The following is a 26,296-nucleotide window of genomic DNA, read 5'->3' as shown; positions in this document are numbered from 1 at the left end:
GATGAACATGTAGCTGTCAGTTTTGTTTACATTATTTGACCGGTGTACCGTGACAGTCGTCATCAACGGATGATAATCTTTTTTTTTTTTACTTAATATACGGTATCCGATTACTTGTTTGATAATCAATGCAATCTGTGCGTTTTAAGGGGTTTAGTATATACAACTATACGTACATGCTTGTAGTATAAAAACAATATAACGCATTTAATTCGAGTTTGAAATAATAAAATATTGTTCCATTTTAGGTTTGTTAAACAGTAATGCACATCCAGTTACACGTACAGCGGCAATTGCAAGTAAGAATTATATACATCTATGTATTATATTTTATATATTATGATATCACTTTTATAGATATCGATGGTGTAGCAGTATTGGATACGGTTGCAAAAAGTGGATTGCGTGAAAGTATGTATTTATATAGTAAATATATCGTGTTTAATTAAAAATTTTATTATAGGTGATAACAACGCGTTTGATGATAATTTAATGTATGAAGACAGTAGTGATGGCTATTGTATTGATGTGTTGGATAAGGTCGAACATAATGAAATGTGTAAAAGTATGTTATATTAAATCACCAATTTATTTATTTATTTTTTTTTTTTTTTCTTTTAGGCAATAACAATATTACATTTGAAGACGACAATGATTGTTATTGTATTGATGTATTAGATAAAGCGGAATAAAATGGATTATGCAAAAGTATTATATATTTATATAATATCATAAATATATATTGATTTTATTTATTTTTTTTTTAGCTGATAATGATGAAATGATTGAAATAGCCCCAAATATTTTAGTCGAGAATAAACAAGCTGAATGTTCAAAACAAAGTACATATACATATACAGTATGTCCCAAAAGTCCCGTATCACCCTTAATATCTCCATGTAAAATCACTATATTTAAACGCGGTTTTTTTTACAGTACTAAGTATGAAAATTCTGATTGAATGGCATAAAATTCATTTTTTTTTTTTTTTTAATTCAAAAATTTTCAAAAAATTTTTTTACGCATTTAAGAATTTAAAATTTTTAAGATAGCCATTTTGTTGAACATATTTTTTAAAACAGTTCAAAAAAAAAAAAATACTAAAATTAAATAAAAATTGACCAAGTTAGAGCAAGTTATGTTTTTGAATAATTGGTAAAAAAATCAATTATTGTTTCACATTTCAATAATGAAATATCTAATTTCAACACACGACAATACTTTTGTATTCCTAATTAAAGTTTTGATTTGAATAGAAATAAAAATAGCCGTGTTATATCGTTTGCTGAACAGTGAAACTGGTTACCTATTTTTAAGTATTTTAATTATCATGAAGTGAACCTAAAGTTACGGTATTGGACATAATCATACAGTTATAATTAATGCGATTTATAATTAAGATAGAGCTAGTTGAGTAGAGTATGTTTATAAACAATTGTAATAATAGTTATGTAGATATGCTGTTTTTAATGGTAATCTGTAAACATCTAATTATTAGTGAAGTTTTTAGGAAAGATTAAAATTAAAATTCAGATAATATTTTTAAACTTGATTGCTAATATAAAAAAAGATTTTATTACATAAAAACGAAAATAATTCATTACATTTTTATTTTTATAAATGTTCTAAATGACCTCCATTATTTGCAACACAGAGTTGAAGTTTTTCGACCCAAGCGTTCTTAACATTTCCTAATGTCTCGGGTAAGATATTTTGAATATTTTGTTCAATTTTATGACGAAGATCAGGCAATGAACACGACGGATACACAAGATTTTTCAAATAACCCCACAAAAAAAAATCCATCGGTGTTAAATCGGGAGACCTAGGTGGCCAAAGCACTGGACCCCTTGTTCCCATATATCTACGTGATAATTACGTGATTTGATACTTAAAAATAGGTAACCAGTTTCACTGTTCAGCAAACGATATAACACGGCTATTTTTATTTCTATTCAAATCAAAACTTTAATTAGGAATACAAAAGTATTGTCGTGTGTTGAAATTAGATATTTCATTATTGAAATGTGAAACAATAATTGATTTTTTTACCAATTATTCAAAAACATAACTTGCTCTAACTTGGTCAATTTTTATTTAATTTTAGTATTTTTTTTTTTTGAACTGTTTTAAAAAATATGTTCAACAAAATGGCTATCTTAAAAATTTTAAATTCTTAAATGCGTAAAAAAATTTTTTGAAAATTTTTGAATTAAAAAAAAAAAAAAAATGAATTTTATGCCATTCAATCAGAATTTTCATACTTAGTACTGTAAAAAAAACCGCGTTTAAATATAGTGATTTTACATGGAGATATTAAGGGTGATACGGGACTTTTGGGACATACTGTATAATATGAATAGATCTTTTTTTTTTTTTTATAAAACTTATAAATTATTTAGGTAAACGTGTACATAACGAAAATTCAAATGGAGTCGCTAAAAAGAAACGTATGGAAACGATTACATCATCGACATTTGTTGAAACAAAGTCAGCGTTTGACGGATTGTGCAAAGAATATTTTAAAAAAAACCCTGATTGTATTAAAAAAGTTAGAGATTTTTTAGACAATTCAAAGCCAGAGATATATGCTATACTAATCAATTCAATTAAAAACTCTCCTGTAAAGTATAATATTAAATTAGAGGCCACATATATTATACCTAATACAGATACGAAAGAAAATAGAGCATTTAAAACAAGATCAAGATCATTATTTCAATCAGACGATGTCAACAATGTTTTAGAATCAGATTTTATTGAGATCTTACAAGAACAAGAAGATATGGAACTTAAGGGCAGTGGCTTTTCATTAGAGAGTATAGACGGTATTATATTAAACGTAAATGTATATAAACCATTAGGAGGTTCGTCTTATATACCACTTCCGGCATTTATAGAGAGGAAAAAGGCAACAATTAACGTTTTAAACTTTGACGAAAAATGCTTTAAATATAGCATTTTAGCCAAACTAGTAAATCCTGTTCATGCTGAAAGAATAGGATCTAATTATGTTGAAGTAGAGAACAGGTATAATTTTAAAAATGTAAATTTCCCGGCTTCATTAAACGATGTTGTAAAATTTGAAAAAACAAATAAAGTTTCTGTTAATATATATAGTTTAAAAAACGGAGAGCTCAAATATAAAAATAACGTAAAAAAAAAAAAAATCAAAAAGAATAAATTATACCACAACAAAACCTGAACAAACTATAGTTTATCCAGTAAAAGTATGCGAGGAAGAACTTGATGATCATCATGATTTATTATTATTTGGCGATGGGACGGGAAAACAGCATTATTGTCGTATAACAAATTTAGCAAAGTTAATCGGAGCGCAACTAACAAAAAACGGACACGCTATGTCATTATGTAAACGGTGTTTTAAGACCTACTTTGGTGTTAACCGTTGCGGGGTTACCGCAGAACAACGCCTTAATAACCACAAATTAAATTGTAATAAAAATAAGCCACTAATACCATTATTACTACGTCCTAATACGTACATGAAGTTTGAAAATTGGGAACGTACACGCAAACATCCATTTTCAATTTATGCAGACTTTGAATCAATATTAGAAAAAAATAGTAATAATGATTCAAATAATACAAACATTATTCACCATCATGATGTCATGAGTTATTGCTATTATGTCAAGCCGAGTGATGATATACCAAAAGAATTGTTAGACAAATATGATATAGAGATGGGACCAGTTGTGTTCAGAGGAGATTCGAGTTTTAACAGAGGTGATGTTGCAAAGAAATTTATGGAAGAAATTGTTAAAGTTGCCCTTAAAGTAGAAAAAATATTTAACGTCAATGTGCCGATTGTAATGACTGATGAAAATAAAAAAAGTCATCAAAATGTCGTCGCTCAAGGATCATGTCCATTATGTAAATCGAAATTTATCAAAACTCAAAATAATGCTGTTAAAGATCATGATCATTTGACTGGAAAGTACAGAGGGACTGTATGCAGTAAATGTAATTTATTAATGGAAAAGCCTAGTTTCGTTCCAATTTTTTTTCATAACCTTTCCGGTTATGATTCACATTTTATTGTCACGCAGCTAGGTTTTAATACAAAATCGATTACCGTTATACCAAATACCGAAGAGAAATTAATATCCTTTACAAAATACATATCAAATACTTTTCAAATTCGTTTTGTTGACACTTTTCGTTTCATGTCAACTAGTTTGGAGAAACTGGTAAATAATTTAGCTAAAGGAGATACATTAAAATTTAGAGATACCAGAAGAGTGTTTAATAATAATGATATTGAACTGGTAACCAGGAAAGGTGTATATTATTATGAGTATACGGATAGTTGGGAGAAATTAAGTGAAACGGCACTACCATCAAAAGAACACTTTTACAGTACATTACACGAATCGCATATTGACGATGCAGATTATGAACATGCAATACGGGTATGGGAACACTTTAATTTAAAAACCCTTGGTGAATACAGTGACTTGTATATCAAAGTTGATGTGATGCTTCTCTGCGATGTTTTCGAAAACTTTCGAGACTTATGTTTGGTTACGTATGGTTTGGATCCTAATTACTATTATACTGCACCTGGGATGTCGTTTGACTGTTGTTTGAAGATAACTGAAGTACAGTTAGAACTTTTGTCGGATTATGATCAATTATTAATGACTGAAGCCGCAATTCGAGGGGGTCTCACACAAGCAAGTATGCGATATGGTCAGGCGAACAACAACAAGGTTCCCGATTATGACTCCACAAAGCCAGATTCGTGGATTGCATACCTGGACGCAACAAATCTGTTTGTACTGTTTTTTTTTTTTTTTTTTTTTTTTTTTTTAGCTACGGTTGGGCTATGAGTAAATATATGCCAAAGGACGGATTTTCATGGTATGAGGGCAATCTAGATGTTGAAAATATTTTAAAATTGTTGGAAAGTTCAAACGAAAAATCAAACATTGGATTCTCGTTAGAAGTTGACATATTATATCCTCAATCGTTGCATGACGAGCATAACGAGTTACCGTATCTTCCAGAGAGGATGGTTCCCCCTGGATCAAAAATAAAAAAACTCATTGCCAATTTACAACATAAAAAAAAATATGTTGTTCATTATATGGCATTGAAACAAGCTCTCAAAGCGGGATTAATACTGGAAAAGGTAATAATTGTTTACAGTTATTTATTATTAAAAATTGTTTGAATTAATTTTTTTTGTTTAGGTGCATCGAGTTTTAAAATTTAATCAATCACCATGGCTTCAAAAATATATTGAGTTGAATACTAAAATGAGAATGAACGCATTAAATGATTTTGAGAGAGATTTTTTTAAATTAATGAACAATGCAGTATTTGGTATGTGTTTTTTTTTTTTTTTTTTTTTTTTTTTTTTTTTTTTTTTTTTTATCATACCTTTTTCTTAAATTTGTCTTAACTTTACAGGGAAGACTATAGAAAATGTAAGAAATAGATTAAAAATGAAACTCGTTTCGGATGAAAAAACGTGTTCTAAGTTAATTAACCGAAATACGTTTAAGGACATTACAATTTATAACGAAAACCTAGCGGTAATATATTTGGATATAGATGAATTGAAATTTGATAAACCAATATACGTAGGGATGGTGATTTTGGATATATCAAAGACATTAATTTATGATTTTCATTATAACTCTATGGTTAAAAGTTATAGTTCAAATATTCAACTGATGTATACGGATACAGGTACATATTATATACATATATTGCATAAATGTTTATTAACTAATAAATAAATTTTTTTTTTTTTTTTTTTTTTCAGATTCATTGATATCTATTATATAAAGACATCTGATTTCTACGCTGATTTGTTGAATAACCCTGATCTTTTAAATCGTATGGATACTTCAAACTTACCGATCAATCATCCATGCTATTGTATCGACAGGAAGAAATTACCTGGGACTTTCACTGACGAAGCGAATGGAAAAGCTATCACAGAGTTTGTTGCACTACGATCTAAATCATATGCATATAATCTATCGGGTGTAGAAAAAATTAAAGCGAAAGGTGTCAGAGGTCATGTCGTTAAAAATCATATGAGTTTAGCAGATCATAAACAATGTTTATTTTTCAACGGCACAACGGTTGATAGTGATACTGGTAGAGGCATAGCTATAAAACAATTCGAGTTGTTTAAATCTACAGGTCACACGCCTTCAACAAAACAGTATACACCGTTTCGAGTAAACATATCACTAAGATCTTTTAAACATCAGATGAAATCAATTTCAACAGTTAAATTAGCTTTAAACCGATCGGACGATAAGAGGATAGTCCTAGAAAACCAAATTAATACCTTGGCTCATGGACATTACAGTTTAGAGTGAGTTGAGATAAATAGATATTATCATTCTTTATATAATAATAATCTAATTATATCTATGTTGCAGTCAAGAAGAGGAGCATTTAACTAACACACAATCATGAAGTCTTCATTATAATTGATTTATTATTTGTGCGTCATTAAAACAGTATATAATGTAAAAATATAATTTAAACTATATGTAAACTGTATATATATATAATGTAAAATATAATATATACATAATGGAAAAAAAAAAATTATAATCTTAAATTATCAATATACCATTTTTTAAGGCAAATGCTTTATTCAATGTACATTTTAATGGATTGAAATCTTTATGAAAACTACAGCATGGTAGTGATTGTCCAATCAATGAACAAATCCGAGGACATTCGAAGAGTTCCAAGTCGTAGACGGTGGCGTGCGACATAAGGTCGATGATTAACCGTTGTTTTTGCAAACCTTTAACGTAAATTCTTTCGAATTTGATCGATTCTAATATTTTATGTATTTCTTCATAATCCACATCACCATAATCCGGAGACAAACCGTAATGCAGCCGTTGCAACCAACTGTTTACACTTCGACTTTTTGCATCTTGTTTTAAAGATGTATTTTTAAATATCCAGTGTTGATTGTACAATGTCTCAGTGTCTACTATAGACATTTCTTTAATAAACCACTTGTTGTTGACTCCGACAACGCACTGAACGTCCAAGATAGCCGACATGATTGCAGATGAATTAATAATTTTATGTACCGAACAGATTCACTTCTGAGCTAGCACTGGAACTATTTTTTAATATCTCTCTTATTTATCCATGAATTATGAGAATCGTCAAATCCCACCCACTTGACATATATCTGATTCCCCTTCTTTCGTACAATTTTTTTCGATTAAATAATCATTAGGATAATTTGTTTTAGATATCTCTTCGTTATAAAAACAACCGGCTATTGGATCATCATTATAATCATGTAACTGATAAGTTGGCGGTATTGTTTTGTTTATTTTTACTATTGTGAATATTTCTGTTGACCAATTGGGTAAAAATCCTTTTGAAAAAACTCCTTTGTGAGTGCTTATTCGAACTTTATCGCCAACACAAAATTTTACTTTTTTATTTGTGATTGCGCGTTGTTTCAAATTCACTAGTGAAGGATTTTCTTCTGCCTGCAATGGTGTCATACCGATCGTTCTATGCCTTGTATTGTTGTAATTATCTATCAGCATGGGTAAAATAGATATCCATTTATGTGAACCTCGAGCAGTAAACTCTCTATACATGTTTGTTTTCAGAGTGCGATTAAACCTTTCAACAAAGCAGGCTTTTGTTGTAGAATAGGTGCTATACTTTTTTATATTGTACTTTGTCATTAACGTATCGAATTTTAAATTATAAAATTCTTTTCCATTGTCCACCTGCAGCAGTTTTGGTGATCTATCAATAAGTATTTTTGACATGGCACCGGTCACTTCACAAGCAGTTTTTGTTTTTAATGGAATAGCCCAGGCGAATTTCGTGAAGCAGTCAATCACACAGAGAATATACTTGTATCCATTGTTTTTCTTTGAAAGTGGTATCATCTCGACCAAGTCTGCCTGCCATAAATCGTTTTTTCCGTACACATTTACTGTTCGTCTTGTATAATTTTTCCTAGCCGGTCTGTGAAGTTCGATTGCTATATCACGTTTAGACATTAGGTATTTTCTTTGTTATACCGGATTCATAGAGTTCTTCAAAAATAGATAATATTTCGTTTGAAACTCCAGTGTTTCCCTCAGATTGAGAGGCTAAAAGAAGTCTTAATCTATCAACCAACTCATTCGGATCATTCCAATATACTAAATTATGCGTTGTAATTGCACACCGGTCCCCGAGGAAAATAGCTTACAAATAATTTGTTTATACTTTGCACCACCTTGCTTAATTTTTGAGGTCCATGTCCCCGGCATCCCCACTTTGAGCTTTCATAACAAAACCCGGGGCGATCGTTTGTATTCTGTTTGTACCGGTTTGTACCGCAAAAATATTCGTTTGTACCGAAAGCTGTAAAAAGTTACAAACGTTTTAAGTTGGGGGTGCTGGAGACATGCCAGCACCCCCACTTTGAGCTTTTGTAAAAAAAACCGGACCCATCGTTTGTACTCTGTTTGTACCGGTTTGTACCGCAAAAATATTCGTTTGTACCGAAAGCTGTAAAAAGTTACAAACGTTTTAAGTTGGGGGTGCTGGAGACATGCCAGCACCCCCACTTTGAGCTTTTGTAAAAAAAACCGGACCCATCGTTTGTACTCTGTTTGTACCGGTTTGTACCGCAAAAATATTCGTTTGTACCGAAAGCTGTAAAAAGTTACAAACGTTTTAAGTTAGGCGCGACTCAAGCACCCCTACTTTGAGCGTATAAAAAAAATCGTACAAAATATGACTCTTTCACCACTCAACCAACGCACTTATCGCAGCATTTATTATGATCCTAGTTACTTTTTGATTTTCATAATTTCGAAAAATATTTTTCTAAACACCATTGATATAATAGCTTTGAGTAGAAGGTCCATTGGTCTTGCTAGCACCCCCGATTTTAATATTTGTTTTTCTTAATTTTTTTTAAAAAGGGGCTCTTGAATTATAATATATTAATTTTATCATATAATAGGTTGTAATGTATGGTATGAACGTACTCAAATTAAAGTTTATTTATTTTGTTCAAAAATCAGTTTTTGAGCAACTTTAATGTTGAAATAGTTTTGTTCAACCGTTGTATTTTTACAACATTAATAATTACCTCTTTATAACTTGTTTCAACGTGCATATAATTTCTATTATTGATGTTTAATTTAATATGCATATCTGACTAAACAAGATAGCTTGTTGATGAACTTAAAATTTTTTCTTAAACCTAGATTTGAGGCATCTTTTAATAAATTATAATTTTTAAAGGAATATTCCTGAAATGTATACTGTTTTATAAAAAAAAAAAAAAAAAAACTGTAAACGTAAAATACACTTCTATAATTATATTTGACACAAAACTATAACAACCATTTAAAACCCATTGAACTGTAAACATTTTAAATAATTTGTTGCAAAGTAAAATAACAAATAATGTATATATATATATCTAACATCAAAATTAAAAATATTTATTTTTTCTAACAAATGATAAAAACATTAAGGTAGGTATAACTATTAATAATTTTAAAATTTGTATTGTATCTAATGACAAGTTATCTAGTCGGAATCTTAACCTAACATCTAACCGCTGTAAGTTAACATTTTAAAATATTCTTTTGTAAATAAAACATAGTATTAAATTCCGTATTATAATAAAAAATAATAAGTTTATAAGTAACAAACAAAATAATGTCTGTGTATATTCAATAAATAAAAACCTTACTAAAAAAAAAAAATAAAACTAAAGTTTAATTTGCGGTTTAAAAATTAGTATAAAAACCAAATACACTTTATTTAAATTTCATTAATTTAAGAATTATTTTACCTTTAAACTGTATAAATTAATATTTGACAATGATTTGCTCGAGTATTTTGCCGTACACTCCGTATTGAATTTCCCAAATCATCATTTTTTTCCCAATTATCTGTATGGTGTCTATAAGTGTATGCAATGTAATGTCCAATTGAATTTATATTTTTCGTCGCTGGTGGTATAAACTCAATTATTCCTTTGATATTAAAAATTTTGCTCTGTATATTGATGCTTTTTGGAATATCATTTAATACAACTGATAAATTCAAATTGGTATCGTCAGGGTTAATATTACCAGTGTTTTTCACTGGTTCGATGAAAATGTTTTCTCCTAATTCGTAATTTTTCATCAATTGTCCTTTGGAACAAGATCGACATATATTATTAATTGTACTTGAAGGATTTGAAATAATAGCATCTATACTATCTAAAAGAAATTCCAATGTTTCGGTTGGTAAATTAGCAGTTATAATTGGTCTATTTCTATTAAGTTCGAAGGTGCACTCGGAGCATAGTGTTGTCTCTTTGATAGATGGAAAGTTTGTAATAACTTTTCAATTATAAATTGAATTGTGCACGCACAGTTGATTTTTATAAGTCCTCCTGGCACATCAATAACTGGATTGATATTGGGCATAATATTCCTACATAATATACCTCGTTTTCGATATGTTTGTACGTTAATGCCATCCCTTAACATATTTGATATCATTTCAAAAAATACATACATTTTATTTTTACTTATAAAATCGGCATAAGCAATACTATCGGCAAATGCGGTCATCATAACTTGTGTTACGCTATCAAAAGCACAAGTGTTTGTAAACAAATAACAATTTTTTTCGATTGTAATTGACTTTAAATGAGATGAATTTCCATTTTTTAATAATCCTATTATTGGACTTTTTGTTTTAGAGTTATCATTATAATATAAAATGTTTGGATCTTTGTCCAAGTAATTACTTTTTTTATTATTTTGTTCATACTTGTCTAGTCCTAAGCCCCTCCAGTTTTCAAACTCAGTTTCAGTTTGGGAACCATCACTTTTCTCATAATCGTGAATGCTCTCGGCTTCTTCAAATAATGTTGATGTAGATAAATCGTTAGTATTTATTTTAACATCCTCAATTCCTTTTTTTTCAGGATACATTTTCGCTCCAATTAGATTTATCGAACCAATTATTGAGTTTATGTGGATAGTGATGAACTCATCAATACGTAATGGCAATGTTTTATGTCTTAATACATTCGATTTTAGGTCATTAAATAAGCTTTCAGACGTTGCACTTGACTCTGTTGGATTTCCAAAATTGAATATTGGGACCATCACAGCAGACCAACAAGGAAGAAGTTTACAAAAGTCTAATAATTTTTTCGCGATTCCTGGACTAAATTGTAAATTATCATGATCACCACAATTACTTTGTTGATAACTATTCGTAATACAACTCTCGTAAATATCTAATATTTGTTGAAATATTGTTGTACTAGTAATTTTCTCATGAAAGTTTGTGTACATCAAATCATCGTCGTCTTCTTTATTTTTTATTTCTTCAATAATGTCTTCAACATCGGTAGTGTGTGTCGCTATACGTTGTTTTAGGCATGTTTTAGCCATTTCACACTCTGTCAATTGACCATTATTATCTACACCTTCTGTTTCATTTAAGCTTACTGTAAATATTAACTTTAATAATATTTTTATATCTTCAAAGTCAGTGTTCACTATTAATAAACCAATTGCTCTTAAATAAAAATTTTTCACCCGACGTGAAACTGATTTGTATTCTATCCACGAACTTAATAAATGCATTATATGGTTAAAATCATTTCTTATCATACAATTAGGAACTTCTATATTTATTTCTTTTTGAATCAATGAAGAACAAATGCTTATGTATTTATTAAGATTGGCATACTGAGTAAATGTTTTAACTGCAGCCATCATCAATGCTAATGATTGGTCAGTGACAATAACTTTTGGCGGTGAAATGTCATTTCTCAACCACTCGGTCAACCAATACGCAATACTATTATTGTCATGACGTTCAGACAACATATGTCCTACAGAAAACTGACACTTATTTTTAGTGTCTCTAACTCCAATTTGATACAGAAAAATGTTTGAAGTCTGGCGACCAGAAATTAAAATTGGTTTTTGCACTAATCCACCTGTAGCATCAATACTTATTGTAGGTAATTTATTATTCTTAGCATACAAACGATAAGAATTAATTTCTGTGGATGACCAATAGTGAACAAAAAATCTATCATAGCCTATATCTCGAATTATGTCATTATAAGGTAAAGATGCTTTTAACAACGAAAGAGCAGTAATTGGGTCTTCATATATTCGATTTCTTTTATTCGCCTTATATTTCATAACTCGTAGTGCATTTTTTGATGGTATATGGCTTGGTTCGGCTTCTCCATAATGCATTATGTCTTTGGCTTCAACACGTTGAACATAGGCTGCAGACTGGTTTTCTTTTATTAACTTATCTAAGAAATAATCACGTTTTTCCCCGATTATTCTTCGTTTTTTTCCACTTTTACATGAATTAAAATGCCCATTATATGAACAATTAATAATTACACGTGATTCAGATTCAGGTTTATCGATAACAATACCTTTAAAATTGCTCATACAAATAGAACAATGGCCAATAATATCAAGAAAAACCTGCCCATTTAAATAAATTTTGGCATATTTATAAATCAAAGCACACGATAATCTGGTTTGTTCAAAAAAATGTTCGTTTATAATTGGCGTCCAAATATAAGGTGTTAATGTTTCATAATTTCTATAAGTGTTTTTATTGTCTGATCTATGGTAAGATCTTACACTTGATGAAGGATCATAGATTTTTCGCCACTCTTCTTTTGATAATGTGATATTAAATGATAGTATGCTTTCATCTTCCTCTGTAGTTTCGCAATATTTGTTGCTATCAATGTCGTCGTATTGTTCAGTATTAAAATTGACTGATAGTTCTGGTTCAATAATATTATGTGGTGTTTTCAACCCTAATTTATTTAAAATATCATACCTATCTAATTTCACAATAGCATAAATATATTTTACTGAAATAGCATAATCAAATTTTTTTGAATATCTATCCAACAGGGATGACTTGGAGGTGCTATTTCTTGTGTTTTCTCATCAATAATAGAATTTTTGTTTTCTATTAAGATTTTTAAAAGACGGCATACATCTATCTTAGACTTTCTAGGCATTTTAACCTAAAATAAAATATAATATGGGAATTACCTTTAAATGTAATATAATATGGCATGTACCTAATATGACGTGTATTTAATATTTATTTTTAAAAGAAATTAATTATTTAATAGCATTTTATATTTACATGTAAATAAAAAAAAAAAAAACTGAAAATTAACAGCAGTTCAGCAAAGCTTGAAGCTATAAAATATTTGAAAAATATAATAATAATATAAAATCTAGTTCATAAAATTGAAAATGTTTCAATCAACATTAGGTACCAATCCTCTTACGAAAATAACTATAGATAGATAATTCTACTAATATACATATATTAAAATATAACCGTATGTAAAAAACTTTAAATCAAAAAATACTATTTTACTTCAAAAGTATTTTATATTTTCTACTAGAATATTCAGGAGGTTACCATTTATCAACTTAAAAAATTTACATAGTTTGAATTAAAATTAAGATCTTATCTTTATTTATTATTATTATCTATACTGAAGAAAAAAAATTAAACAAATCTACATAGAAATAAAAATATCTCAATAAAAAATCTGTATTTGATATGAAATCTATAAAAGTATTTAATTAAAAAGTTTTTCAATTTAAAAAAATAAAACAAAATTTTATAGAAATTTTTTTATTAATTTAGATTTATTTCTATAGTTTTTATTCTAGGTACTTTTTTATTGAAATATAAATCACGAATAAATCTAAATTTGATAAAAATCTAAATGGAACAAAATAAAATCTTGATTGAATAAAAAAATATATAATTATTAGGGCACGGATGTTGTTGCATTTGCAACTTTTCTTCTACCTTTCCAATTTATTGCTAAGTAAGTTTTAAATACGTTTCATGTAAGTACAAATTCAAATCCAAAAGTTTTAAGTGCAATTTTTTGAAATTTTTGGAATTTTGTTGAATTTAATCATTTATACAACTATTTTAGCTATATTCGAAACTCAACAGTCGTATAGATAAGATAATACTTAAATATCTCTAGTATATAGTAATAAATTATTACTTTATTACTTTTTATTATCTTTATTTCGATAATATCACCTGCTTAGCCCATGGTATTCATCGAGTTGCAGAAGACATACGAGGAAAATTTCCAGAAATAGATAAACTCATTGCTAAAATTAAACAAATATTTTTAAAAGCACCAAGCCAAACTATTCTTTTTAAAAATAAAGTACCAGGTACACCATTACCACCACAACCTATTATCACACGCTGGGGTACATGGCTTGAGGCAGGGGCGTGCTCAGCTTTTTTTAATGGGAGGGGATGAGCTGTATTTTGTTTTGTTGATTGTCATAGACATAAAATGTTCTTATAGGTATATACATTGAGATTTTAGAAGTAGGTTGATGTATATTATATACATATATATATTATATATACATACCTACTTTTTATACTAAAATTATCACTGAAAACTTTAAAACTATATTCTATAGAGCTAAACATATTCAAAATTAACATTTTATAAAATATTTTTTTTTATACAATAGGGCATAATAAAAGTATAGATCTAAAGACCTAAAGTATAAGTTCAAGTTTTCTTGGCTTCTTAGACATTTCATCTAAGACTTCATCTGGAGTAATGCTAATATCTTTATGAACTGCCAACAACGTTAATCCATTCAAACGGTCCTAAAATGAAATGCAAGTAAATATTGAATGTTGGTTAAACTAATAAGTTAAAGAGTATTGTACTTCAAGCATTGAGTTTCTAGTGTATGTCTTCACCCTCTTTAATGTTGAAAACGTTCTTTCTGGGGTGGATGTTGAAATGGGTAAAACACATAAAATTTTTAATAACTTATTCAAATTTGTATAAATAGAGGAACTGCAGATTTGGAGAGCATCTAAACCAGTTTTAATGGCTTCAAAATTGTCCAATATCTTTGTTCGCCATATTTTCAGTTCAGCCAAACTGTTGTCTTTATTTACATGCGGTGAATAGAAATCTGCCAGATTTTTAAAGGATTCAATTTCACTTGCATTTAAGAACTGATTTTTTGAAAAAATAGTCTCAAAACCTATATAAATTTATAAATTAGTAAAAATTATAATTAGTACTAAATATTAGTTAAAAAGAAAAACCTTTAAAAATTGTTTTGTGTGCAGTAAATCTTTCTTCTAATTGTGCAATAAAAAAATCTAAATATGGAATGAATATTGTAGTTTGATAATAATGTTCAACATTTATTTCTGATACTTTATTATTATCAGAATCTGTAAAAGGATTTGCACGATTGGTTTGTCTTTTTGTAATTCTTTTCACTGATAGATTTAAGCTGATAACTTTAGCCATTTCCTAAATTATATTATATTGTGTTTATAAATAGTATGATAAAAATTAAATATACAATTTATTAATTGACTTTGATTACCTCTGCCATTAAGAATATATTATTGAATTCTTGTTCAATATTAATCCTAATATTCTTAAGTGCTGAAATTATAGCCTCGGCAAGGTAGACTGCTTTTACCAAGTCAATTTTTTCTGATTGTAATTGCTTACAAAGTGGCAGTCCATAGGAAAATAAAAACTGTAACAAATGAAGTTTAGTTAAAAAGATTACAAGATTAACTTTAAAACTTTATTTATTAGAAAATTAAAATAAATAAATTACTTTAGTAATTTGAAGTGAGATCAAAAATTCACTATCAATAGCTTTTAATAATATGGCAGCATCAGTGGCAGAACTATCATTCCATTCTGTAATTATTTCTAATGCAGCCACTACACAAGGGAATAGTTCGACAAAATCGTTCACAGCATCATAACGCTGCACCCAGCGTGTGGCACAAAGTCTTTTAAGTGTTTTGATTTTAGGTTCAAAATCACCTTCATCGATTGCAATTAACAATGCATTATTACGCTTTGGAGTTTTAAAAAACACATACATTTTTTCCAATATGCCTAAACAGTTTCGAATAGGCTTAATATTGCTTGCAGTAGAAACAGCCAAGTTCAGTGAATGGGCAGCACAATGGACATATATTGCTTGTGGATACTGTTCACGGATAATCGCTTGAACGCCTTTAAACTTTCCAGACATGTTACTTGCTCCATCAAACCCTTGACCAAATAAGAAATCACATTGAACTCCACAACTAATTAAACCTAAAATTTTAAATTGTAAACAGATAAATTAAATTATATCATTTTTAAGATAATATACAAACCATTTATAATAGTTGACGAAAGTGAAGTGCCAGTAAGACTGTCTACTTTTATAAATTGCAAAAAATCTTCACATAAATTATTTTGAGTATCCAAATATCTCACACATAAAGTTAATTGTTCATTAGTTGAGATATCTGTTGTTTCATCAGCCAGGATTGAGAAACACTGTGAATCATTTATTTTTTTTACTATTTTTTTTTGTATAATATCTCCACATGCAATGATCATTTCGTTTTGAATTTTGGACCCAATGTATTTGTAACGATAATCATTTTCTAGATTTAGTTTTAAAAATTGATCTCCTTTTCCTCTATATCTTAGAATAGCACGAAAATTTCCATCATTAATTGAATCATCTGCAAAAAAAAGTTTGATAAAATAATAAATTAAAAATATTAAAAATAGATATTAGATACTTATTAATAATTACTGACCATTGACATTAATTTTTCCAGAATCTCTGTGTCCCCTTAAAGCAATTTCTTGGCGTCCACATAATATAAGGCATTCAATTATAGGTATAAGTTTTGATCTATTTTCTTTTATTTTAGCTAATCTAAAAAAATATTCTTAATTTGTATTATAACTTATTTAAATTATTATAATCAAGTATTTTATTTACATACCTATCAGTATCAACAGCCTCAACAATTGATGGTTGTTGTTTTGTATATATACCAACAAAATGATCAGCATTAAGAACAGCAGATTTATGGTAACTACATTCTGAATGTTTACGAAATGTCTATTAAAACATCAAACATACTTAATAATATAAACAATTCATTCATAAAAACTATAAATACTGTATTACCTCTAAAGCTTTTTTCCATGCATCAAATGCTTCAAATACCAATTTATTTAAAGGCTGATTCCCTATTCCACCACATTTTGAAAATACTACACAAAACTTGCAATAAGCGCCATTTTTCATTTTTGAGTAAGCAAGCCAGTTAAATTGAAGCAACCATTTATATTGGAATTTTAAACCTCTTTTCTCATTTTTTTGGTTTAAAGGAAACTCAAATGTTGGCAATGGTAACCATACATTTTTAAGTGCCTAAATAGTAAAAAATATGTACACTAGGACACTAGGTGGTAAGAACAGTTTTTTTTATCTGAAATAAAGTCTAAACTTACAGTAAATTTATCAGCATCTGATAATCTACAGTTTACGAATAAGCTTATATCATTTTCATTTACATGCATACTTTCAGTCTAAAAAATATGAAATTATTAAAAATATTTAAGCAGTTAGGCATGTGTAATGTGTATAAATATAAGTTGTAGTATTATATAGCTAAAAACTGCAAAACTATAAATATTATTGTAAAAGATATAATTTATTATGATTTTATAGTAAATAAAACTTTACCTGATCTTGAAATACTGACACTGAAGGTGATTGTGATGTTGAATTCAAAACCGGAACCAAAATTGATGTTTTTTCACTGATATTCGACATCTTAACCCACATTGCATAGTGTTAATAAAAAGATTTTGGAACAGATGCAGTAGATACATTTTGTCCAAGTTTTTTAAACTTTAAAATGTAAATCAATTTTAAGTATTAGGTACTTACTTTAATTGAATTGGAACTATTTAGTGTACTTGGTGTTTTTGTTGAATTTTTACTAGAAGTTGGTTCACAATCATCTTGATTTATATTTTTAGAAAAATAATCACTAATTTTACGTTTTGACATAATAGTAACAATATGGTAATAAAAAATAATTATTATGAAAATATAAAACTATTAATTATTATTTCAAAAAGCACAACTGCACAGGTACAATCAAATGACAAAGTCTTAAGTCATAGATAGAAGTAAGTACTAAGTACTCTACAGTCTACAGCCCGAAGTTATTACTGTTATGAGTTTATTATGGCTAGGTTCCTCGATTATTCATAACAATAGATTGTGACGGGAATCCCGGGACGGATTATTTTGGTCTGTGGTGATGAATATAATCTGTACTGTCGTACTAATACATCGATGCTCGATGGGCACGTTCATATAACATAGATAACGAAACATAATGGACTGAAATGTTTTAATGTAATACTAGCCCATTGGTACCTAATAACGTAATTACTCACAAATGTGTATCTACTAATTTTGGTCGGCCTGCGTTCTCTCATGGTACGGAGTGTATAATATATTTTTATATCTTTGATAATAATAAATTATTAACACAACTTAAAAATTAAAACCCAATTATGCAATACCTATTTTTTCGAGAAAAGCGAAACTAGCATGAAACTTAAGAAAATGAATAAAAAAAAAATTCATGGGGGGGATATGACACCCTCATCCCCCCCCCCCGTGAGCACGCCCCTGGCTTGAGGCTGCATCATACTATTGTAAATATTTTAATGAGGTAAAAAGTGTCGTGCAAGAACTTGATCCTGACGAAGCTGTTTCAATTAAAGTTTCGCAAAATATTTTTACCCAGATTTCAACTTCGGCCGATTTAGTATTTATTCACTCGAACTACGGATTTCCGCCGGACGTGATTTTAAAATTAGAAAATCAAGGACTTCCATTAGTTGAAGCTATTGGAATAATTAAAAATGTTCAAAATAAATTAGAAAATATATTTTGTGAAATAGGAATATCAGTCCATGAAAAATTCAAGAAAGTTATTGAAAAGAATACCGGATTTGAAACTATTATTAAAATAAATGATATACTCACTGGACAAGGAAAATGTTTCGATGGTTTACCAGAAGACCTGACAATAAACGATATAGCTTATTTTAAATACGCTCCGCTTATATCAACCGACGTAGAACGAAGTTTTTCAAGGTATAAAAACTTATTGGCTCCAAATCGAAGAGCGTTCGAATTCGAAAATTTAAAACGAACACTTATAGTCCAATGCAATAAGGTTTAAAATTTAAAATATTTAATATGTTTAGAATACCTACGCATAGATTATTAATTAATAATTATTATTATAAAATGTAAAAAATATTTTTTTTTGGCAGAATTAAAATAAAACATCTATAATTTATAACGAAACGCTGTAATTCTTAGTGCAATTTTTAATATTTTAAGTGCAATTTTCGGTGTTTTTTAGTGCAATACTGCAATCAATTTTAGTAGTTTTTTACTACTACAACACCCGTACCCTAATAATTATAATATATAATAAATATCTGTATTTAATAAAACATGTAAATATACCTAAAAAAATCTATTTTTATTAAAATAAATTTTGTTTCATAAAAAAATTTCTATCAAGCTATGTTTTATATTTTGAAAATGAAAAACTTTTTAATTAAATATTGATTTTTTATTGAGATATTTTTATTTCCACAGATTTGTTTTATAATTTATTCAATCAAGGTTTATTATATTAAATAGATATATTTTTTATACCATCCATTACTTGTAACCTACTGTACAGCAGAGCGACATCCACTTACTTACCCACTTTTTTTTTTTTATTTCTTTTTAGATTTTTTATATTAAATCAATATTTTTTTATCAAATATAAATTTTTTTCTTAAAAGTATAAATAATAACAATAATAAATATATAATATATTTAAAAATATTGAACACCAAATAAATTTTTCCATACATCAGAACATCGTGGTACATTCTGTATATATTATAGTTAAAATGTTTTAAAATATTTTAATTTACTTACCAAAGTAGATTATGAAGTCGATTGAGTTGATGAATTGAATAATTCAAAAACTTAAAAACTTTACACAGCACACAGTACACAGTACGACACATTAAAAACTCATAATGCCTATCATAATATTATAACCTATACAGTTTAAAAATATTGGTACGAACTGTTCACAACGAAGGCAATTACGGGAATGAAAAAAAGATCTGAAATTTGTCTAAAATATCCTTAAATATACCTTTAATATTTTGTTCACGATTATCATTTAATTTGGTTTATACATATTTATATATAAACATCGTATTCGATTGGCTATACCCTATTGTCACAAGTTCCAACGAGTACAATAGTCTGATAGAACTGGTCAAAAAATACTAACCTTTGATCAGTACCTTTTTATGTATCGTATACGGTGCTTTGTGTATGGTAATTATAATTACTGGTTATTGGTTTTCTTTGACAGGTTCAGATAAGAGCCAGTTAGTAGTTGTCTAATGTGCAGTGATAGTCCTACCTATGTTATTAGTCCTTATTATATAACCTTATTTTATTTTTAAATTCTTTAAGAGGCTGCTACACGCGTATTGTACCTATACGAAGAAAAATGATTAGTGTAATATGTAATTTTATTACATTTACATTGTTAATAATTAAGTTTCTGTTATAAATATTAAATAATCTAATTTTGACGATTTTTAGTAAAATTTAAATTTAAAATTCTCATATATAATAAAATTTCGTCAATATTTGAACTTCAAACACAAATTAAATAAATTGTACGTATTTATTTTAATAATTTTTGAATGACTGTACCTTACATAAACTTATGTAGATTTTTACAGAATCTCCAGAATCTCAAAGAAAATTTGACAACGCAAAAAAAAAATTATCAATAGCTATTTAAAAAAATAAAATAAACAAACTATTTCAAATGTCTTTAATATTTTAATAGCTTAAAAATACTGATGTTATAAATACTGATAAATATTGTATTGCTGAGATAAAATACTTGAAAGTTTAATACGAAGGTTTTCATAAGTTGGTCTTACTTAAAAAATTATTAAAATACATAATATGCCCAATTTGTTTAATTATTGTTTGAAGTTCAAATATTTCCAAATTCTTCAAAAGAACATTTTAAATAAGAATATTAATAAAACTTCGAAATTACCGTATTAATAACAGTGACTTAATTATTAACACTGTAATTAAAGTTTAATAATAATACATCCATCACAGTCACAGTGACCTATTGAATAACGAAGTGTATTCCGTCACTTAACACCTTTTATACAGAAAAGCGACACTTCGCTGGTTTTTTAGATTCTGAACGAAGTGAAGAATGTATTGATTTTACAATGATGTGTGTTTTTTTTTTTTTTTTGTGTCTGTGTACAGCATAACTAGTCGAAATAATGCTCCAATTTCAAACAATGGGGGTGGTTTCCGATGTAAAAGTTAATATCCTTGGTGCATTATAGAGGTAAAAAGTTAACATTTTCCAACAGTTTTCAAAAAAATCGAGAAAAACAAAAAAAAAATGACGGAAAAACGGCAATTTTTACGCAAAACCAGTTTTCGACCAAATCGATTTTTTTTTATGGTTGTAATTCAAAAACTAATCACTGAAAATACTTGAATTTTTCACCAAATGTTAATGTCAGTGGTATCCGTATATAGTTAAATTTTCAAAATATTTTGACTTTTTTTGAGCTATTTATAGACAACTGAAATTTTCAATTTTTCTGAAAAATATTTTTGAAATTATAAGAATACATAGGCACAATTTTTTTTTATTAGCATTTGAAATTCAAATATTGACAAAAATTCGTCAAAACTATGAATACTTGCAAATTATTTTATAGGTATATTTCATAAAAAATTTTGTATAAGTAGCTAAGAGTTGAAAATTTAATACAAGTTTTTTCATAAGTTTAGCTTACAATTATTATAAAAGAACTTAAATTTTGTTGTATTCAGGCCATTAAAACATAAACCACCTTTTTCACCAACCACTATAGAAATTATATCCTAGGCTGACAAATCATCTTCGTTCAGAATTGTTTTTCGTATACAATGATAACTATCATTGGATTCAAATTTAACACTCCTATATATAATAATGATCCATACGGCACCTAATGTACAGCAGAGCGGTACTCACTTGCCCGCTTTTTTTTTTTTTTATTTGATAATGGTTTTCAAAACTTTTAATAATATTATATAAAATTAAACAAATATATAAATTGTTTTAATAAAAACTATGTTTAGTGTAATCGTTTATTAAATATTATGATTGAAAAGTATACTTAAATTATTTAACGTTTATTATATATTATTCATGGTTATACCTAATAGGTAGATATGTTAAAAAAAGGATTATTTAATTATTGAATATTATAACTTATAAGTTATAAAAATATGACATAAATATTTTAAATTAACCAAAGCTTAAGTGTTTTTAACTACATGAGGTACAACCAAAATAAAAAAGCGGGTAAGTGGGTACTGGTCTGCTGTACATTAGGTGCTGTGTGGATCACTATTATATATTTTAGAAGTGTTAAATTTGAATCCAATGATAGTTATCATTGTATACGAAAGACGATTCTGAATGAAGATGATTTGTCAGTCTAGGATATAATTTCCAGTGGTTGGTGAAAAAGGTGGTTTATGTTTTAATGACCTGAATACACCAAAATTTAAGTTCTTTTATAATTATTGTAAGCTAAACTTATGAAAAATCTTGTATTAAATTTTCAACACTTAGCTACTTATGCAAAATTTTTTATGAATTATACCTACAAAATAATTTGCAAATATTCATGATTTTGACGAATTTTTGTCAATATTTGAACTTCAAATGCTAATAAAAAAAAATTGTGCCTATGTATTCTTATAATTTTTTAATCACTATAAGAATAACATATGAGGAACATTGTATAAAATTGTTAAGTATTTTGATTGGGCAAAAAAAAATTATCGACACTTCAAAAAAAAATTTTCAGAAAAATTGAAAGTTTCAGTTGTCTATAAATAGCTCAAAAAAAAACTCAAAATATTTTGAAAATTAAATCATGTAATGAAAATGCCAATCTAAATAACTGGTAAAATTTTCAACTATCTATACGACTTATAATTTTTGAATAATAACAAATATTTAAAATCGTTTGAGAATAAATCGTTATCGTTAACCTTACGCGATTTCGTAAAAATTTAAAATTCAAACGCACTTAAAATTTTTCCTATATGATGCTTCGAGTTTTCTCTATAGCTACTTGAAGAAAAACCTATGGAAAACTTAGTGTTGTATTTTTTGTTTAGTTATAAACACAAAAATTTTATGATTTTTCAACTTCAAAATTACTTGCAAATTTTCGCGTTTTCGACAGATTTCGTAAAAATTTGAACTATAAACGCTTATAAAAAATAATTGTGACTAACGATTTTTAATTTTTTTTAGCTACAATAAAAACAACTCATAAGGAACCTTGTATCAAATTTTCAAGTATTTTTGGTCATTCATCCAACATTTTTTTACCGACACTTCAAAAAAAAATTCGCATAAAAATCGAAAATTTCAGTGGTCTATAAATAAAAGTTTGTAACTTTTTACAGCTTTCGGTACAAACGAATATTTTTGCGGTACAAACCGGTACAAACAGAATACAAACGATCGCCCTTAGTTTTTTTACAAAAGCTCAAAGTGGGGGTGCTGGCATGTCTCCAGCACCCCCAACTTAAAACGTTTGTAACTTTTTACAGCTTTCGGTACAAACGAATATTTTTGCGGTACAAACCGGTACAAACAGAGTACAAACGATGGGTCCGGTTTTTTTTACAAAAGCTCAAAGTGGGGGTGCTGGCATGTCTCCAGCACCCCCAACTTAAAACGTTTGTAACTTTTTACAGCTTTCGGTACAAACGAATATTTTTGCGGTACAAACCGGTACAAACAGAATACAAACGATCGCCCTTAGTTTTTTTACAAAAGCTCAAAGTGGGGGTGCTGGCATGTCTCCAGCACCCCCAACTTAAAACGTTTGTAACTTTTTACAGCTTTCGGTACAAACGAATATTTTTGCGGTACAAACCGGTACAAACAGAATACAAACGATCGCCCTTAGTTTTTTTACAAAAGCTCAAAGTGGGGGTGCTGGCATGTCTCCAGCACCCCCAACTTAAAACGTTTGTAACTTTTTACAGCTTTCGGTACAAACGAATATTTTTGCGGTACAAACCGGTACAAACAGAATACAAACGATCGCCCCGGGTTTTGTTATGAAAGCTCAAAGTGGGGATGCCGGGGACATGGACCCTAATTTTTGTACCGTCCAGCGTTAAATGTGCCGATGTTTGAATAAGTATTGATTTATATGTATTTAAATCACTATCAGTATATTGCATTGGATATCTAGAAAACAATAACTCAACAAGCCCCGGTGTTAGCTGATAAGATGAATCATTGATAATTATTTCATTGTTTTTAAATTTTACTTCTTCATGACCTAATTTAATAACACCATCAGATTTTTTTCTTGGACCATATATTTTATCTTTCTCACATTCTTCTAATGACCGGTAAGTTCCCGTCCGATTATCGGTAGCTAAATCTTCAACTGCATTAGAAATGTCATTATCATTACCTGCTTCGGAAGTTTGTGGTGTTGGCGATTGGTTATGTAATTTGTTCAGAGGCTCGATTATTGGTTTAAATGTTTGTGATACATAAGATTGAATATCGGCATCACCTCTTTTTAATGCTTCAAATTTACGTTTAATGTTTTCCTTAGCAATAACTAATTCGTTCAACACTGTACTATCGTCTCCCATGGTTATGGTATGACGTACTATAGTGTTTTATACAACGACAAACGTGTCAAAACCGTGTCGATATCGTCCGTTGTCACGTTCACAGTCCTTACTTATTACGACGAAATTGAATCTCCCCTTACTCCAACACAAAGTACAAAACTCTTTAAACTCGGGATAATTCATATCACCAGAGCAGTGTTCCATGTAAACGTGTTTTAAATTAGTCTCATCTTGCTTGAATAATATTATCATGTTGCTATTATCTCGAATAAGTTGTTTTGGTATGCGTGCGAATGATTGCGCCAGATAGAACACATCAATGTTGTTATGTCTACAGCGTGTGTAGTAAGAACGTACAATATTCTGATTTTCACATAAAATATCGTCAAATATAAAAACAGAATCTGGTAATGCTTTTTCTGGAGGGATAACCTCATCGTTTTCATGAAAAGTGAATAACTGTACTCCCTCCACATCTTTTAAAATGTCACAAAGCATTTTATATTTAGGCTGTTCGAGTGTTTTAGAGTATATATAAACGTTATGAAATCGTATACCATTGATATTAGTCAATAAAGCATAAATTAAATTTGTTTTACCACATCCAGAAGGACCAACAACTAAAGCACGACAGGTATTTGGTAAAAGCGCTCCATGTCTTGATTCACGAGTCGTAGGTGGGTCGATATTTTCCACTGTAAGTTTTATTTGTTGATCGACAAACTTCATTATAATATAATGATTATGTATAAATAGCTGTGTAATCTTTGTAATCTGACCATTACACGATGTCACCCGTTCGAAGAAACAACAAGAATAAAGGCGGAGGTATAATTAACACTCTTATAAACAAATTACCGTTTGAACTTCATTTACCAGGTAATTATAAATTCTACCACACACACACACACACACACACATAACCTAACCATATCACTTTACAAGTTTATAGTTTTTATTTATCATTTTAGGTTATCAGTACTGCGGTCCGGGGACAAAATTGAGAAAACGGTTGGATCGTGGTGATAAAGGTATCAATCCTTTAGATTCGGCGTGTAAAGAACATGATATCGCTTATGATCACAGCAAATCTTTGACAGATCGTCAAAAAGCAGATTATATATTAGAAAATAGGGCTTGGAATAGATTCAAGTCAAAAGACTCAAATTTAAAAGAAAAGGCTGCAGCGTGGTTAGTCACAACGGGCATGAAGGCAAAACGTAAAATTGGGGCAGGATGTGGATTCAAAGCTGCTATAAAGGCGGCTAAAAATGTACTCAAAAAAAATATTAATGAAAAAAACATGATGAAATTAACAAAAAAATGTGTTGCGGCAGCTAAAAAAATATTTCGTAAAAACGGCAAGAAAACTCGAGTACCTCGTGTCATACCTATACCGAAAACTGGTGGTATGTTACCGTTGATACCAAGTTTTGCTGGCTTATCTGCGCTCGGAGCGCTAACGGGTGGCATTGCTAACGTTGTAAAAACCGTTAGTGAATTTAATAGAAATGAACCTTCACATTTGGGCAGAGGATTATATCTCGCACCTAATAAAGGCGGTT

At 28.7% G+C, this 26,296-nt stretch overlaps 4 protein-coding genes across 4 annotated transcripts; 2 read left to right on the top strand and 2 right to left on the bottom strand.

Annotated features, from left to right (window-relative positions):
* The first annotated feature begins 2,379 nt into the window (after nt 1–2,379).
* Nucleotides 2,380–3,205, top strand: LOC126555483 (uncharacterized). Its single transcript, XM_050210403.1, has one exon. It carries the CDS (start codon nt 2,453–2,455, stop codon nt 3,203–3,205), a length of 753 nt encoding a protein of 250 aa, XP_050066360.1. The 5' UTR covers nt 2,380–2,452.
* Nucleotides 3,206–5,842: 2,637 nt separating this feature from the next.
* On the top strand, nt 5,843–6,443 carry LOC126555484 (uncharacterized). The gene has a single exon (XM_050210404.1). The coding sequence runs from the start codon at nt 5,874–5,876 to the stop codon at nt 6,363–6,365; it is 492 nt and encodes a 163-aa protein (XP_050066361.1). The 5' UTR covers nt 5,843–5,873; the 3' UTR covers nt 6,366–6,443.
* Nucleotides 6,444–14,589: 8,146 nt separating this feature from the next.
* Nucleotides 14,590–15,111, bottom strand: LOC126555482 (52 kDa repressor of the inhibitor of the protein kinase-like; the record flags this gene model as incomplete). The annotated part of the gene is made up of 2 exons (XM_050210402.1): nt 14,590–14,727; nt 14,791–15,111. Coding segments are annotated over 2 exons (435 nt in total), but the record flags the coding sequence as incomplete, so codon positions are not given.
* Nucleotides 15,112–15,695: 584 nt separating this feature from the next.
* Nucleotides 15,696–17,204, bottom strand: LOC126555481 (zinc finger MYM-type protein 1-like). Its single transcript, XM_050210401.1, has 5 exons — nt 17,085–17,204; nt 16,897–17,015; nt 16,705–16,739; nt 16,342–16,626; nt 15,696–16,207 (listed from the first exon to the last, which is right to left on the bottom strand). The coding sequence occupies exons 1-5, from the start codon at nt 17,202–17,204 to the stop codon at nt 15,696–15,698; spliced, it is 1,071 nt and encodes a 356-aa protein (XP_050066358.1).
* Between the last annotated feature and the right edge of the window lie 9,092 nt (nt 17,205–26,296).

Source organism: Aphis gossypii, unplaced genomic scaffold (genome assembly GCF_020184175.1).
Source record: "Aphis gossypii isolate Hap1 unplaced genomic scaffold, ASM2018417v2 Contig00872, whole genome shotgun sequence".
Classification (NCBI taxonomy): Eukaryota; Metazoa; Arthropoda; class Insecta; order Hemiptera; family Aphididae; genus Aphis; species Aphis gossypii.
Note: the sequence above shows the minus strand (reverse complement) of the source record. Positions and strands in the feature narration are given on the sequence as shown.